The following is an 18,227-nucleotide window of genomic DNA, read 5'->3' as shown; positions in this document are numbered from 1 at the left end:
AATTCCATACCCAAACTCTGACAAACGAGGATGTTTGAAATCTGGATCAGAATCCCCCTCTTTCCTTCAGTTTCACTGAGTTCTCCTAGGCTGAAGCTGAGGATTGGCCCTGCATGTATGTTTTACATTTCACTTTTGAAACGGCAAATTGCCCTTTGTCCTTTTAGTAACTCATTTGGGCCTTCCCAAATAAAGAACGAACCCACTGAAAATCACCAGGCTTATTTCATATCTCCTGGCTGAAGGTTGGGGAAGAAAGAGCACCAGATGTTCTTGCTGAGGTTAGAACAGTCTGGGATACATTTCCCATGTGAAAACTCCCTGATAGTATTAAAAAAAACAAAAGGGTTGTCATATATTTAATTATAGGAGTTTTGATATAAGGCATTCGTAAATGGGTTTTTTTTTAATTTCCTTTTAGAGGGAAGGAGTATATAGCGCATAAGAATTGAGTATCATCTCTTTAAATAGTTTGGGGTCCATCCACATAAGCCACCAGAATGTAACAGAGTGGTGGTATATATATATATATTTTTATATATATATATATAGAGAGAGAGAGAGAGAGAGAGAGTTAGGTTTTGTATGTTTGCGTATGGTTAGTAAAAATTATGTATTGTAAACCAGCTGTATCCGTGTGCTTTCCTCCAATCATAATGTTGTGTAGAGCAGTGGGTCTCAACTTTTTTTTTCATTTGAGGATCCCCCTACAAAATTTCGAAGGGAGCTGTGGGCCCCTTTGGAAATCTATTGTCTGTATAGATAGTTGAATTCTGTTCATTCAGTTTCCAGTCTAAGTCTTTTGTGGACCCCTTAGACATAGGGTCTGTGGACCACAGGTTGAGAGCTACTGGTGTAGAGAGCAAAGCTACAGCAAGGGTCCTAGTGGTTTTTATGGTCTCTGATTCTGCATAAAAGACTTGGCATTTAGGTGCCTAAAATGGACATTTATAATTTTGCCCAACTCTAATTGGAACCAGGCTGGGTTGGGGACCTTGATAACAAGAATCCAGTGATTATGAACTATTTATAGTCCCTGTGCCCTGTCTAGTCTCCTGAACCATAGGGTGGTAGCCATTTTGCCTGGGGACATGGCTTTGATCTCATTGAAAACAGCGGGAGATAGCAGCCAACTTTATTAAGGGCAGCTTCACTTCCACATGCAGAGAGACTGTAGGGAAATGGCAGCCATCTTGCTGGCTTGAGCCCCATTGACAGTAATAAGAGATGGTGGCCATCTTGAATTTGGGAAAATTCATGAGTTGGCAACTTTCATCATATTTTCTTGAGGCAGATAAATAAACACCACAAAATTCCTAGAGTTGTGAGGAAATCGCAAGAGTTGGCAATAAACTCCATCAGATGGCATGCACTGGGGTCCCATCCCCCACTGCAGGCCACTGGCTGGAAGATCAGCAGTAGAAGGGCTGGGGAAATGGTAGTCTCTCTCTCCCAAATATCCAGTTTAGGCACCCCAGGTTGAACACTGGGTCTGCTTTGGCTTGCCCTAAGTGAGGCGCTGAGGCAGTGACAGAACTGGGCGTGGAAACCATCGAGTTATTCTGCCACCAGACCACAGCAGCCAATTGCCAAACTGTCCCAAAGAGAGACAGTTAAAGCCAAATGGCTGTTTTAGGTTGGTGCCTGTCACTGACTCTGAATACAGTTTCTGTAATGGGAAATGTCGTACAAACAGGGGAAAATATAGAACCTGAAAGATTTAAAATGACTGATTCAGTGAGCAAAATCCCATAAACCTCTAGACAAACTCTATGAAACCATAGAAAAATGTACTCTGTTAAATAAACTATCTGAAGCCTGGATTATGCAGCACTCTGGACTCAACAAGCAGCAATAGAGCGGTTTTGCAGTATATAGGGTTATATGGGCATATATCAATTTAATTCATTTCTGCACCGGAATCTATAATGTCAGGCAACACTAGGGTTACCATTCGTCTGAATTCTGCCGGACATGTCCGGCTTTTTTGAGTTAAAAATAGCGTCCGGGGGGAATTTGTAAATGTCCGGACTTCCCCTCCATGCAGAGCGCGCGCGGCTGACAGGGCAGCCGGCCGGATCGTGCCACTCGCACGGGGCTCTGGCAGCCAGAGCCCCTCCTCCACTTCCCCCTCCTCTCCCCTGCAACTTGAGACCACTCCCCTCCTCTCTCTCCCTCCCTGCCCCTCCCTACATTTGCAGATCGCCGGCCGGCCGTTCGCCTCGGGCCTCCGGCAGTCTGCAGCTCCTCCCCCTGTTCCCCCCTCCCCTGCTGCCGAGCGCACCGCTCCGCAGCACTCTGTTCTGAGCGGCACGGTAAGGGGGCCAGGGGATCGGAGAAGGGGCAGGGAGGTTCTGGAGGGGGCAGTCAAGAGACAGGGAGCAGGGGGAGGGTTGGATGGGTCGGGAGTTTGGAGGGGGGGCTGTCTGGGGGTTGGGGGTGTAAGGTTTTGGGCAGTCAGGGTACAGGTAGGGGGTAGGGTCCTAGGGGGGCAGTTAGGGTGGGGGGGGTCTCAGGAGGGGGCAGTTAGGGGACAAGGAACAGGGAGGCTTAGGTAGGGGGTGGGGTTCTGGAGGGCAGTTAGGAGCAGGGGTCCCAGGAGGGGGCAGTCAGGGGACGGGGGGGGGTTGGGAGTTCTGGGGGCGGGGCTGTCAGGGGGCAGGAGTGGGGAGAGGGATCAGAGCAGTCAGGGGACAGGGAGCAGAGGGGTTTAGATGGGTTGGGAGTTCTGGGGGGGCTGTCAGGGGGTGGGGAGTGGTTGGATGGGGCGTGAGAGTCCCTGGTGTCTGTCTGGCGGTGGGGGTGTGGATAAGGGTTGAAGCAGTCAGGGGACAGGTAGGGGGTAGGGTCCTAAGGGGCCAGTTAGGATGGGGGGAGGGTCTCAGGAGGGGGCAGTCAGGGGACAGGTAGAGGATAGGGTCCTAGGGGGCCAGTTAGGATGGGGGGAAGGTCTCAGGAAGGGGCAGTCAGGGGACAAGGAGCAGGGAGGCTTAGGTAGGGGTTGGAGTCCTGGGGGGCAGTTAGGGGCAGGGGTCCCAGGAGGGGGCAGTCAGGGGACAAGGAGTGGGGGGGAGGGTTGGGGGTTCTGAGGGGGGCGGGAAGTGGGAGGGAGTGGAAGGGTCAGGGGCGGGGCTAGGGCAGGATGGGGGCGGGGCTAGGGCGGGGCTCCTCCCATCCTCTTTTTTGATTGGTGATATATGGTAACCCTAGACAACACACAGTTTCGATAGGTAGTATATTTGTTTCAGCAGGGTGTATTGGTTAACACTATCACATGTAATAGTATCAAGGACAAGGGCTAACGTAAATAATATGAAGTAAGAGCAAGACATGGGGCTGAAGCCTTAGCTGTGTATATTAAAGGCCCATCGGAGATAGGAAATAGAAAAGGTGGCTTTAAGTCACTTTTACATTTCCAGATCCTGTGACTGTCCAGGAGCCACTCTGGTCCCTTTGTAATCTAGAACAGCCTCAAGATTGTATCAGGCTGTTCTAAATTATGTCCAGTTGCCTTATGGACTGCTGCCATATGGACACCCTGTCAATGTTGTCTTTCTCCTGGGAAATCCCCGTGTAGAGGAGTCTGGAAGAGGGTGGCATACAGCCACAAGGAGGCTGCTCAGGGACCCACTGAAGCTGGCTTTTTGCTGACAGAGTGTTGCAGAGGAGCTGGAGTAGACCTGAGAATCAGACCCATAGCTGAGTGAACTGTACACACGATTGGAAATGAGAAATTCTCATTTTGCCTCGCAGACCTCAGCTAACCTCCCAGGAGTGTTTTGTAGATATATTTATTAATGCCTGTGATGTGCTTTGAAAATAAGGGTTGCTATTATTGGGCCAGACTCTCTGTTGACGTACAGATAGTGATGCTGTGACAGTTTACAGCCACAGAGACGTTTGCCCAGGGTAGCTAGTTTGACATTTTGCAGGGGAATTGCTTTGACACTTAACATTTCTTTGTTCCTGATCTTTCACCCTAAATATTTTGGATTTCTTATAAGGGGCAAAAAGTGATGAATTAAAACCAAACTGTACTGCATAATAAATAGATTTTTTTTTAAACTGGCCCCATGGCCTTGTTACATTCAAATGCATAGAATTTTGTCCATGAGTTCATGGGCAGTCGGTGACCCGGCTGCCCAAGGAGACTAGCCCCCGGCCATCCCCTTCTGCCCGAGGCCCTGCCCCTCCCCACCTATCCCCTCCCCCACAGGAGCCCAAAGCACCCCCACAACAACCACCTGGCCAGTGCCAGGCAGCCACGGGGGGCAGGCCCCAGCTCCGGTGCACCGGATGGTGCAGTCTCAGTGCCCCCAGCCTCTGGGCGGTGCGGCCGCAGTGCTCCCAGCCCCAGTGCTGCAGGCAGCATGGCTGCAGTACCCCCAGCCCCACGGTTCCGAGCAGCCAGTCCCAGGGCTCTGGGCGGCCCCAGAACCAGCCGCCCTGAGTCCCTGCAGGAGGCAAGCTGGCCAACCCCAGCCAACCTGGCCCAGCCAGGGCAGAGCATTGGGAACAGCAGGAGGGGGGCCTGGCCTGGGGGCGGAGCATGGGCGGGGCCACAATAGCCTGTTTGGGGAGGCACAGCCTCTCCCTTCCTGCCAGAATTCTAGAATGGAGCATTTAATGACCTGTTCCTTTTCCATTAACCCAAATTTGGGCCAATATTTGCTGATCACATCTTGTAATGTGGTTAATGAGACATGATATAAGCTTGATGCAATGTTAAACCTGGGTGCAGATGCACTTTTGAATGATATTACAGTGCAGCTACTTAATCATCTTTTATCAGCTTGTTTTGAATTGATTCTGCCAGAACAAATAGAATTATCTACAGCTACTAACAATGTTGTGGTGATAACAAGCCATGTAATAAAGGCATCAAGTGATGCTGTCTATAGCGCTGTAATTTTGGAAAAATTCAGCTAGCATGGCTAAAATTGCTCAGCCACTTTTGAGAATGAGGCTAGGAAAAAATTACATTGTTTTGCCCATGTTAAATTCTGGTGACTGTTTAAAAAAAAAAGACTTCAGTGCTACCATGCTTTGGCGCAGGGACTTGACATTTTGCAGAGGGGTGGCTGTTATGTCAGGGATGTGCCTTTTGCCATCCCCATGAAAATCCACTCAATTGTAGCCAGATTACAAGCCTTTGAAAAATTGCAAGTGTGCACTTGTTCAGTAAAGACTTCTTAGAGCGAAAATCTCGGAAGAGTCCATGTGCACTACGCATACTCCCGGGGGTGAGCAGGACTTTCCCAGCAATTGCTCATCTGGAATGTTTTGGGTTGTGCTGGCTCTGGGTCCCGGCACCAGAACTGAAGACAGGGAGTCTTTCTCTCCTTTGCTTTCAATGACTCCCTTGCTGGGCCCAGGCAGCTCGGAGGAGGAAGCTGCCTGATTTGACTGCAGAGTGGACAAGAGACAGACTTATAGGGCAGATGGAATAGATTGAGACAAGGAACTGAGGGAAGCAGGGCAGGGGACACTGAGGCTGGACAAAGAAGCCAGGGAGGGAGACTGGGAACCAGTAGGACTGAGAAGTATGGGCAGGGCACAACTGGAGGGCAGGGGGAAAGCAGAGAAACAGATCAGATGAGGAGCTGAGAGATGGGAAACTGGACTAGATTGGGACTGGCTGCGTGAAGGGGGAAATCTGGGATAGCAGGGTGGGAACTGAGTCTTGGACAACTTGTCCAGAGAGGGAGATTAGGACTGGCTGGGCAAGGAGACTGGGACTGGGTTAAGAAACTTGAGGAGTGGGGAATGGGACTGGCTAGGTGAAGAGAATGGGAGTCGGATGAGGAGCAATGGGTTGGGAAGACACGAGCCTCTCCTAGGCAGTTTGGAGGGGACACAAGAGAAGGGGACAAGTTTGGGGGAAGGAGCAGAAGAGGTTGTGCCTCGTAGAGAATATTCCCCTCTAGAGCCTAAAATGGAATCCAAGATTCCAGAGTCTCATCATTCCCCTGCGGTCAGCAATTATCTGTGAAGCCTACTGGAAGTGTGTGTCTCATTCCCCTCTAGTGCTGGTCCACATAGAGGATAACAACTTACTACTGCTGTCCGTTACTCCCTAAGCTCAAGTGGCAGGTGTCTGTGAGGTAGATCTAAAGGTTTCAGCCTTGCTGTTGATCCACGTGGGCATGGGTTTGCTTTTTTAAACACCTAAGAAATTACACACACACAAAGCTACACAAAAAGAACTTTATTAAGGTTGCAAAGTCAAGCACTCAGAAGTTAGGACATGTCAGAATTAATGTTTCCCAAGTAATCTTGGAAAGGGGAAAATGGTACATCACGAAAGTCTGGCTGTGGTGCATTATGGGAGGTGTAGTCCAATTGGGGAACCCATTCTATAGAGGAGAATGAGGAGCATGAGGCATTCAAACCACAACTCTCATAAGGCACCATGGCAGAATTTCCAGATTGAAACATTGAAGCTGTTTGGGAAAATATCGACATTTTCACAGAAAGTGGACACTTTTCATACAAAATTTCACTTTTGACAGAAACCCAATTTTCTGTCAAATACAAGTTTTGATGGGAAGTTTTTGCCCAACCCTAGTAAGCATGTCCCAGCATTCCCCTCTCCACCCCTTTCACACAAAGTTTAGTCACCTTCTACCTCGGTAAGCTGCAGCAATTGACAAAGGCCCCAATTCAGTAAGGCACGTATCCTTGTTTTCACTTCAGTGGGGCTGCTGGCATGCTGAAAGTTGGGAATGTGCTTAATTACTTTGCTGAATCAGGGCCCAGATGGAGTGAATTGTGATTAATATGATTTCTACTGCTGAGAAAACAAGCAGGCTTGATTTTCCCTTGCCTGGCATCTTGTGTCACCACGTGAATATAAAATGCTCCCATCATTGTAAACGAGTGGAGAATTCTCACTGAGTGGGTAATGCTAGCAGAGGCAGCGCCAACTCATGCCAAGGCCCATCCTCACTGAACACTGACAAATGCATAGCTGGAAACCAGTCTGGCTCACCTGTTGGTTAGTATGGTTAAAATGGATATTAGTGTTTTAAGAACGTGTTTAGTTGTTAGACTTTATGGAATCCTTGTAGGATGCTGCATATATGAATCTCACTTATTGTGGTATCACAGGGTATAAAGTTATATTGAGCATTTGCATTATAAACCTCTGTAACCGTGTAACTCACCAAACAGGAAAAGAAGCATTGATTAAGGTAAAGTGCTTGTCTGCACACAAGATGGCCCATTGAAGGCAAACAAGGCATTGTGTAGCGTCAAAGGACAGAGACCTTGTTGGTTGTATTCCGAACTCCCTCCAGGAAGGGGAGACCTGCTCATAAACTCATCTCATCGTCTTGGATTCTGCGGTGAAGGGAATTTAAAATCCCTGACAAGGAGAAACTGAGATCTTTATGCTGTCTGGACTCTGAGGGGGCAAAGATTCCTGAACGTAAGCAAGAGATCCCCCTGCTGCTTGGCATGGGTCAGCCTTCAAGGACATATAGAGCTGCTAATTATAGAAGCTTATATTACCTTTTTTAATCTAACACTGTAACTCATTTGTGTGTGTATGCTTCCTGTTTTAACATTGTAAATAACTCTCATTCCTTTTCTTAGTTAATAAATCTTGCATTAGTTTATTGCAGGACTGGCTACAGGTATTGTCTTTGGTGTGAGATCTGAGTACATAGTGCCTGGTCCTTTGGGACTGGGAGTAACCTGAATATTGTTGTAATTTTTGGTGTCAAGTGAGCATTCATCCCATAGTCCAGCTTGCCCTGGTGGCAAGATAGACTGGAATGCCCATGGGGACTGTCTGTGACTCCAAGACTGTTACAGTCTTTAGAAGTTCACACTCACACTGGGATGATGAAATCTAATGATAGAACATACAACCAGTTTGGCGTGTCTGCCCTCCTTTTTGACAGTCTACCCTCAGGTTGGCAGTCATGGTCATGAGCCACTTCTGACAGCATGACAGGGTGGTGTTTTGTGAGTGGAGAATTCTCATTGGGTGGTGTTTTGTGTTGACTGCGTAGATGTAGATGACCATATGAGGTACAAAGGCAGTGGAGAATCAGGTCCGTTCTGTCTCAGTGTCCACATCTGTAAAACAGGGATGAGGATACCAAAACATCTCTCTAGCAGGGTGGGAGATGCTGGGGGGAGGGGAGGAGTTGATCACGGGGCTGCTGGTGTTCAGCACCCACCCTTTTTTCCCCATGGGCGCTCCAGCCCCAGAGCACCCACCGAATCGGCACCTATGTCTCCAAGCCTTTAACAGATATTAATGAATTATTAAGCTTCTCAGACACCCCTAGAAACTTCACTATTGTCACTTTGCAACTTGAAGTCTTTAGGTGATCATGGATTTGTGGCAACATTTAACTGCCTTGCACGGATGTTGTTGTAGTGGTGTTGGTCCCAGGATATTGGAGAGACAAGGTGGGTGAGGTAATATTTGTTTATTGGACCAACTTCTGTTGGTGAAAGAGACATGCTTTTGAGCTTGCATGGAACTTTTCAAAAACGTGTCTCTTTCACCAACAGAAGTCGGTCCAATAAACAAATATTACCTCACCCACCTTGTCTCTGTTACAGGGAGGTTGTCAGGCTGTTCTGAACTTCAAGGTGATAGAATTCAAATCTTCCTGCTCACAAAGAATGGGGCTTTACTGTTTGCGTTGAAGAAGAACTTCTGCTAGTGGGACTGGTTCTAGGATTAAAAGCATGCAGCACAAGGAAGAGGTACACATGCATGTGATTAATGTGCATAAGTCTTGTCAAGTACTGTTAGGTCTCAACCTTCCGGAAGTTGTAAGAAGCGGGTACAGTTGAATTCTGCAGGCATAAGCATAATCTATCTAGGAAGCTTTATAGACTAAAAAGGAAACTCTGTAAAGGTAGATACAGACTTGTGGTTACTATGCTCTGCAACCAAATACCTCCTTAAGCTACTCGAGCATTTCCGAGTCTAGCAAATTGACCACAATTAGCCGCATAGAGAAGAGATGAGCTGAGTACAGGTGCACAGTTCATAAGATCAAGACAACCGCAAATACCACCCTAGAACATTTGGCCACCTTGATTGGTTGACTTGTTTTGAAACATGGCCAGAAAATACTGTATAAAATAGGTGTAAAGATGCAAGAGTGTGTGTGCGTGTTGACCTAAAAGAGATTACTCTTTGTCAGGCTCACATACACCCGCTTCACCGACTATCTGTGCCTGGCCAGTGCAGGAAACGGTCGACTGAAAGGTAATGTATCTTTGGAAGAATGCAGGGTAAGATTTTGAACTGAAGAGGTCTGGTTGTGCTCGAGCTGGTTAATCTTAAGTCTGTATTAATACTATAGTTTAAGTATATTAGTAAATTGTTTAAGTTGTTTAAAAATAGTAGTAGTCAATAGTTAATCAATATATAGTAACTGTATATATTTTGTGCCTTGCTGGAAGCAGGTACAGCGCTGGTAAAGTCGGTAGTTTATAAATCATAGTGGCTTTACAAGTCGCTGTGCCTGTCTTCAGTATAAGTTAACATCAAGTTTATCATAAAAGTCAGTAAAAGTTTATAAGTTGTTAAATAAGTTAATAGGTAGGTTAAAATTAGTAAACTATAGTTGATTAATGTATCAGTATTGCATATGAATTTGTGTTGGTTGGGGATGGTTACAGTACACATGAAGTCGCTAGGCACTTTCTGTCTGTGTTGCCTCTATGGTCATAAGTCATTAAAAACCTTTCTTGAGGAATAATTAGTTGTTTAGTTTCTCTTTTGCGGACACTACTCAACCTCATTACATCTGTGTTGGGTAGTGGGAAGTAGCAATCACCCAGAGCCCCATTAGGGTCCTGACGCGTGCCTCCTTCTTCCATTAATCTCCACAATGCAGACCAGCCAGATCTTTACAGCTTTTACTGTACGTAGTTTGCATCAGGGGAAACTGAGGCACGGCACGATTATTAGGTCACTGATGAAGTCAGCAGCAGAGCTGGGGCTAGCCCACGCCTCAGCAACCTCACATTCCCGTGCCTTAACCACAAAGTGGTTCCCATATAAAAGTTGCCCTGCTGACACAGAATGCTATATTTTATCATATCCGATATTCATTGGCATGGTTAGTGCAAGAATGGAATTACTGGAGTGGCTGGAGGATATGGCTCTTTAGCTAATCCTAATGAATAGCTTTTTATTGATAAGAGTCCTTTGCTAATGCATTTGGTATGAAGCCAGAAAGCCGTAGGCTCCCATAGCAAAAATTTCCCTGCCAGCTCACAGAAGAGAGGTCATTTCTGATGCCTGTGATGTCCTAAATGGGCTGCCTGTCACAGATGAGGCATTAGAGGCTTGAACTGATCCTTTTCGCACTGTGAGAAAAATCCCAGCTGCTTTTAGAGCATTTTAGGGGAAGATTTACAACAGCACAATGAGCAGGTAGGGACACAATTCCCGCTGCCTTTGAAAATCTACCCCTTAAACATTGGGATGGCACAATACAAGACCAGGAGTCAGGAAGCAAAGGTTCTAGTCCCCTCACTTGATGTTGAGCAAGTCATTTTGCCAGTCTGTGCCTCAGTTTCCCCCTATATAAAATGCAGATAATGAGACTCATCTTTGTAAAGTGCTGTAAGATCTATGGATTCAGCTAGTGAACAGGAGCAGCAAACAGGGGAGTTTGGCGAGGCAGTTCTCTGGGGGAAGGAGAAGCGACTATGTGACCCTTGTGGTGAGTTTGTTGTCTGTTGTTGTGTGCTTCTTTGCATGCCCTCTGCCTGCTTGTTGAAGTATATAGTGTGGTCTGCTAGGGGCATAGGCCCAGGAGTGGTCAACCTCCTGCCCTGCCCCACCTGACCCCTTCTCCGAAGCCTTCGACCCGCCTCTTCCCTGCCTCTTCCCACTCAGTTCCGCCCCGTCCCCTGAGCGTGCCTTGTCCCTGCTCCTCCCGCTTCCTCCCAGAGCCTCCTGCATGCCATGGAACAGCTGATCACAGCAGCCAGGAGGTGCTGGAAGGGAGGGGGAGAAGTTGATCAGCGGGGCCACCGGTGGGCACGAGGTGCTGGAGAGGAGGGGGGAGTGCTGGCTGCTAGTGTGTGATAAGCACCATTAATTTTTTTCCGTGGATGCTCCAGGGTGGGCACATGTCACCTCAGGATGGGCTGCAGAGATAAAATTTCTGGACACTGTTAATGACTACTTCTTGGAGCAACTAGTCCTGCAATCCAGGGGAGAGGCAATTCTTAATTTAGTCATAAGTGGAGCACAGGATCTGGTCCAAGAGGTGGCTATAACGGAACAGCTTGGTAATAGCAACCGTAATGTAATTAAATTTAACATCCTTATAAAAACCCACCACAGTAGCATTTAACTTCAAAAAGGGACTTACACAACATGAGAAAGCTAGTTAAACAGAAATTAAAAGGAACAGTCACAAGAGTAAAATGCCCGCAAACTTCATAGAAACTAATTAAAAACAACATAATAGAGACTCAAACTATATATATATATATATATATATATATATACCTCAAATCAAATAAACAGCAAGAGGACCAAAAAAATCCACCATGGCTAAACAATAGATTAAAAGAGAACATAAGAACGGCCATACTGGGTCAGACCAAAGGTCCATCCAGCCCAGTATCCTGTCTTCCGACAGTAGCCAATGCCAGGTGCCCCAGAGGGAATGAACAGAACAGGTAATCATCAAGTGATCCATTCCCTGTTGCCCATTCCCATCCCAGCTTCTGGCAAACAGAGGCTAAAGATACCATCCCTGCCCATCCTGGCTAATAGCCATTGATGGACCTATCCGCCATGAATTTATCTAGTTGTTTTTTTGAACCCTGTTATAATCTTGGCCTTCACAACATCCTCTGGCAAGGAGTTCCACAGGTTGACTGTGCGTTGTGGTAAAAAAATACTTCCTTTTGTTTGTTTTAAACCTTCTGCCTATTAATTTTAAACCTGCTGCCTATTAAAAAGGCCTCAGTGGGTCCTGGATTTCACTCACAGACTTTAAGATCTGCAGGGACCATTTCGATCATCCAATCTGACCTCGTCCATCACACAGGCTGGCAGCTATGGTCTCATCCTAGGGGTGGTAACTCGATGGGGGCGGGGAGGGAGATGCAGCAGCACAGGACTGTAGGTATTCAGTATTGCTATTGTTAAAGAGTGACTGGTTGGACTACCTCAAATGTCACAATCCTGCCACCTATTATAGATTCACAGATTATACGGCCAGAAGGGACCACTGTGATCATCCAGTCTGACCCACAGTATAAAGGCCCTGGGACTTCCCTGAATTAATTACCAGGAAACAAAGAGATCATTATCAGAGGAGTAGCCGTATTAGTCTGGATCTGTATAAAGCAACAGAGAGTCCTGTGGCACCTTTAAGACTAACAGAGGTATTGGAGCATAAGCTGTCGTGAGTGAATACGATTTCGTCAGACGCATGAAAGAGATCATTCTAACTTTCCCCTCTAGCAATTTGCTCCTGCTTGATGCAGGCTTTGATCTCAGGCTTTGTGCTTCTGTAACCCAAAGGCTGGGAGGGGGGACTCTAGTACCAACATCAGTACTAAAAATAAAAATAAAAATAAAGAAAAATAAAGAAAGGTTAGCCTCTTTTTGCGGATACAGACTAACACGGCTGCTACTCTGAAAAATAACTTTGTGTGTGTGCGTGCGTGCGTGCGTGGTGGGGTGAACCTCGGCTTGGAGTTATTCCCCAAAGTAGTTAGATGGTCTGATCCTTTGTGTAAAGGACAGTGATGGACATGCAAGGACTACAAGTCATACATCACCAGAGTGATATACTAAAGCATTGTAGAAAGGTTCTGGATGAAGAGATGAAAGGTGCATTGTAAATGTAGGCTATCATTTCCAGGTAATAAAAGTAACTGAGAAAAATGAATCTGACCCATATCAGGAATGGATGCATTATCAGCTCTCAGGCAAAGAGACATCCCTGCTGGTTAGTGCCAGAATCAGGTATGCGTGCAGCAGGGATGAATTATAAAAGGTATAGCTCAGGTCTCGTTTCTGCCACTTACAATGGAGTCCAGTGGTTAGAGCACTAGGCTTGGCTGTGGGAGACCTGGGCTCAAATCTTGCTTTACCACAGACATCCTGTGTGACCTTGGCCAAGTCACTTAGCCTCTCTGTGCCTTAGTTCCTCATCTGTAACAGGGGGACAATAGTAGTGCCCTACCCCGCAGCTTTTGTTGTTTTCCAAAGATCTGTAACTCTCTGGTGTGCTTTGTTACGAGTGAACAGCCTGTGGCTAACAAACTCCTTTGCTAGGCCTGTATCCCTTGCTTTCCTGCCATGTTGTCACTGAAGGGGTTACTTGAGAAACCAGAGTTCCCCCAGGCGGATGGACTCTGGGGAAGTGTGTATGAGTGACAGGGGGCTTAGGAGGACTGTGGCACTGGTTTTGGGATCTAGATGGCTGGGCTGTGGGATCTCGCTGCCCAAGGAGGGTGTCAGATACAGGAACTGCACCTGAGAATGCATCTGAGAGACCCAAAAGCTAGGAACAGTGACCAGTCACTGCCCAGACCTAGGTGGCTTAGAAGCATGTGAGATCTAGTCTACTCACAACAGATGGGTGTGTGTCCAGACAGGGGCACCAGGCCAAGTTGTGACAGGAGCTATATAAGTACCTTAGATAGATGGATAGCTATAGACTACTTGGACATATTTCTTGTGTGATCTTGTCTCTCCTATTGGTGCGGGTTGATTAGAAACAGAAAGCTGCAGCGTGGTTCCGTGGCATGAGATTCCATGTCAGGGGGACTTCCAGTATTTGCAGGCAAAATCGGCTTTCCTGCTATGGCAGATCCATGCAGCTTCCATAGGCTTGCATCAGAAATCAGTTGACGCTCCGTTCTGAGTGACAGTCCTTTGTACATGTGTGATGTCTTCCCTCTGCATCTGTGTCAAGGCTGTATCCCCACTTTGAACTTTAGGGTACAAAATGTGGGGGCCTGCATGAAGACTTCTAAGCTTAACTACCAGCTTAGGTCTGGTCCGCTGCCACCATCCCAGTGGATTCCCTTCCCTGGGAAGCCTTGAGAAACCTTTCACCAATTCCCTGGTGAATACAGATCCAAACCCCTTGGATCATAAAACAAGGAGAAATTAACCATCCCCCCTTCTTTCTCCCACCAACTCCTGGTGAATACAGTTCCAACCCCCCGGGGATCTTAAAACAAGGAGAAATTAACCATCCCCCCTTCTTTCTCCCACCAACTCCTGGTGAATACAGATCCAACCCCCTTGGATCTAAAACAAGGAAAAAATCAATCAGGTTCTTAAAAAGAAGGTTTTTAATTAAAGAAAAAGGTAAAAATCATCTCTGTAAAATCAGTATGGAAAATAACTTTACAGGGTAATCAAACTTAAAGAGCTCAGAGGACTCCCCTCTAGTCTTAGGTTCAAAGTACAGCAAACAAAGATAAACACTCTAGTAAAAGGTACATTTACAAGTTGAGAAAACAAAGTAAAACTAAGACGCCTTGCCTGGCTTTTTACTTACACGTTTGAAATATGAGAGACTTGTTTAGAAAGATGGGGAGAACCTGGATTGATGTCTGGTCCCTCTCAGTCCCAAGAGCGAACAACAAACAACCAAAGAGCACAAACAAAAGCCTTCCCCCGCCCCCCCAAGATTTGAAAGTATCTTGTCCCCTTATTGGTCCTTTGGGTCAGATGCCAGCCAGGTTACCTGAGCTTCTTAACCCTTTACAGGGAAAAGGATTTTGGAGTCTCTGGCCAGGAGGGATTTTATAGTACTGTACACAGGACAGCTGTTACCCTTCCCTTTATAGTTATGACAGTCTGTTAATAGGACCTGGCCCCTTCAAACACACCCAGATTGAGTCTCACAACACCCCTGTGAGGCAGGTGCATTGCTATCCCTATTTTACAGATGGGGAAACTGAGACACGAGGCATTTCCCTCCATGCTGACTGAGGCAGCGTCCCAGGGACAGTTCGACTGTTGGAAGGGAGAGTGCAGTGGCACAGGGCACCTGCAGCCCCCACTCCACTAGGGGGTCGAGAAGCAGTCAGTGCAGCCCAAAAAGTGGGCGGGGCTGGCTGGAGAAGGCTTGTGACCAGTGCACCAGACATAGGCACTGATTCATCCCTGGCTGCCTTCATCAGTAGCTTTTCAGAGCTGAATGAAGTCAAGGGAGATCTGTTCATTGACTTCACTGGGTTTGGGAGCAGGCCACTCTAAAGCCCCTGGGCTTCTGGGGCCTGGTCCTAACCCCACTGAAGTCAATGAATAGATGAGGAGTACAGTGGCACCTTAAAGACTAACAGATTTATTTGGGCATAAGCTTTCGTGGGTAAAGCTTATGCCCAAATAAATCTGTTAGTCTTTAAGGTGCCACTGTACTTCTTGTTGTTTTTGTGGATACAGACTAACACGGCTACCCCCTGAGACTTGACACAATGAATAGACGTTCATCAGCTTTCAGTCCCCACTCTCATCGCTACCCCATGGGGACGACTCAGGCTGAGACAGATTAATTGACTTGTCCAAGTCACACAATAATTCGACAGCAGAGCTGGGATATGAACCTAGGAGACCTGACCCCTAAATCCCTGGTTTCACTAGGCCTCCCTGTCTCACTTATGCTTAGCGAAACAAAGCAGGGTTAGACAGGGAATGCTCAAGGCACCAAAAAAAAAAAGACACCTCAGAAACAAAGAACCCTGTCACTTGCTTGGTCTTGAGCCCTATCTGAGCACAGCCTGTGGCAGTCTTGGGTTCAAACCCCAGCAGGTAGCTGCCAAGGAATCTATGTTTTTAAAGTGAAATTAATTAGGAGCCACATTTACAAAATGCACCAGGAAAGTTCTCTGAACTCCTGCTATTTCTGTACGTGGGGTCCTTTCTGTAGGAATTAGCTTGAAGGCTGCGAGGCAGCGTTGTGAAGTCGGGCTGGCACACCGCCACAGGCTTGCCTGCCTTCTTTGCTAACAAGATCGGACGACGGATTTGGGAAACGAAATCCATTAAAATACAGTGTTTGCCTTCAACGTGCTTGTCGCTGAGACCAGAATATGCCGAGGCTGTGGGACGGAGTTCATCGTGAGTCATGTCAAATCTGCTTCAGTGCCGGCTTCTCTCTGCCATCGCTCTGTACTGGAAAAGCCAGAATGTTCTAAAGTCAGTCAGACACAGGGCCTCATTTCAAGATATACTGTGCTATTTTAGCACCAGATCTTGCACACCCTTACGTGAGTAGCCCTTACTGCCTGAGGACCTGATCTATCTATCTCAGGTACTTATAGGACCCCATGACTGAAGTCCCTGTACGCCACACACTTTTTAGCGTATTTATCCTCACGATGTCTCTGTGAGGAAGGGCAGTGCTATTCTTCCCAGTGTAAAACAGGCTATAGAGCAGGGGCGGGCAAACTTTTTGGCCTGAGGGCCACTTCAGGTTTCCAAAATTGAATGGAGGACCGGTTAGGGGAGACTGTGCCTCTCCAAACAGCCAGGCGTGGCCCGGCCCCTGACCCCTATCTGACCCCCCCCCACTTCTCACCCCCTGACAGCCCCCCTGGGACTCGTACACCATCCACCCCCCCCATTCCCTGTCCCCTGATGGCCCCCCGGGACTCCTGCCCCATCCACCACCCCCTGCTCCCTGTCCCCGACCACTCCCGAACCCCCCCGCCCCTGACTACCCCCCGCCACCCCATCTAACCCCCCCTCTCCTTCCTGACTCCCCCCCTGGACCCCTGCACCCATTCAACCCCCCCTGTTCCCTGCCCTCTGACCTCCTCGACCCCTATCCACACACCCCCGACCACCCCCCTCCCAAACTCCCCTGTCCTCTTACCACTCTGCCTGGAGCACCAGTAGCTGGTGGTGCTACAGCCGCACTGCCCAGAGCACCGGCTCAGGCCGTGGCTCTGCAGCTGCGCTGTCCTTGCAAGTCCATGCCAACCACTAAACCATCTTTGATCCCCTCAGCAGCGCTAGCATCCATTGAGATTAATAGGGATACATGTTTGCGGGGTAAGTTATTGATGATAGTTATTATTGCTAATGCTTTGTATTACAATAGCAACCAAAAGTGGGGCCCCACTGCGCTAGGCCCTGTACATACACACAGTAAGAGACGGCCCTGCCCCCAAAGAATTTAGGCGCTAATCTCTCTAGTGCATGAGCTGCAGAAGTGTGTGAAATATTTGCAACAAGATGGAACATATTTTAAAATAATATTGGGATTTCATTATGAATGCAAAATTGCCCCATTGTTTTGAAAATGTTCACAATGTTGGGGCACTCCTTTTCAAGGTGGAGCAAAGAGTTCTAGCTACCTACTGACATGCTCTGGTTACCCCACAGTATCTGAGCACTTCAAAGTTTCATCCTCACACACTCCCGCGAGGTAGAGAAGTATTATTGTTAGCCCCATTTTACAGATACACAGAGACATTAGGTGACTTGCCTGAGGTCCTACAGGAAGCCTGTACCAGAGCCAGCCATGTGGACCCAAATCTTTTGAGAGCCCCGCCTGTGCCTTTCCTTTCTGAGCTCTTCCCCATCCCAACTTCCACTCATGATGCAAGATTCCTAAGGGATCTAGTGAAACAGGTGTGGAAATCAGACAATAAAACAGAAGGCTTGAGCCTTGTCTCACCAGCACTTCTATAAATCAGGAGTAAATCCACTAGATAATTACAAGTGAGACCAGACACCCTGCAAGAGGCATTTATGGGATAGCTTTCCCACAGGGAAAGCTTCTTTCAACTCTCCCATTAGTTACATGTTGTTTGTGCCCTAAAGCATGAGATTTTGGTACCTGAATAATATCCTGTGACAATGAGTCCCACAGGTTAATTTTGGAGCCGAGTCATGAACAGCCTGAAGGCATAACTGCTGCTTTCCTGCCAGGCTGCTTAAATCATTACACTTGTACCGCTGTGAAAGGAAAAAAGCACTAGGACTAACGTCTTGATGTACTTAGCAACATGACTGCAAATACAATGCCAGTATGCTTTAATCTGTGCTTGAAGATACAGATGTGTATGGGGAGGGGGGAATAAGAAAGGAAGAGAAAACCATGCATGATAATTTCCCTGGAGCTTGAATTCTGTCGGTCAGCTCCTCAGCTGGTGGCGTTCTAGTGGGGCTGGGTTGAGTCACATCGGCTGAGGCTCTGTGTTTAGCAATATTGGTTTCTTTGCTGAGAAATGGTACTGGGGCACAACAC

The 18,227-nt window shown here is 47.4% G+C and overlaps 1 protein-coding gene across 2 annotated transcripts in view; it reads left to right on the top strand.

Annotated features, from left to right (window-relative positions):
- The window catches only part of ADRA1D (adrenoceptor alpha 1D), a 70,563-nt gene that overhangs the window by 11,860 nt on the left and 40,476 nt on the right, over positions 1–18,227 (top strand). The window contains exon 2 of one of the 2 annotated variants that reach the window (XM_054028905.1): positions 7,174–7,259. The exons of the other annotated variant lie outside the window; for it this stretch is intronic. Coding sequence (XP_053884880.1) covers positions 7,174–7,229 — 56 coding nt within the window. The 3' untranslated portion in view covers positions 7,230–7,259. Of the gene's footprint in view, positions 1–7,173; positions 7,260–18,227 lie in introns of those variants that run through there. 2 annotated transcript variants of the gene reach the window in all.

The sequence above is a fragment of the Malaclemys terrapin genome, chromosome 5, assembly GCF_027887155.1.
Source record: "Malaclemys terrapin pileata isolate rMalTer1 chromosome 5, rMalTer1.hap1, whole genome shotgun sequence".
Taxonomy (NCBI): Eukaryota; Metazoa; Chordata; order Testudines; family Emydidae; genus Malaclemys; species Malaclemys terrapin.
Note: the sequence above shows the minus strand (reverse complement) of the source record. Positions and strands in the feature narration are given on the sequence as shown.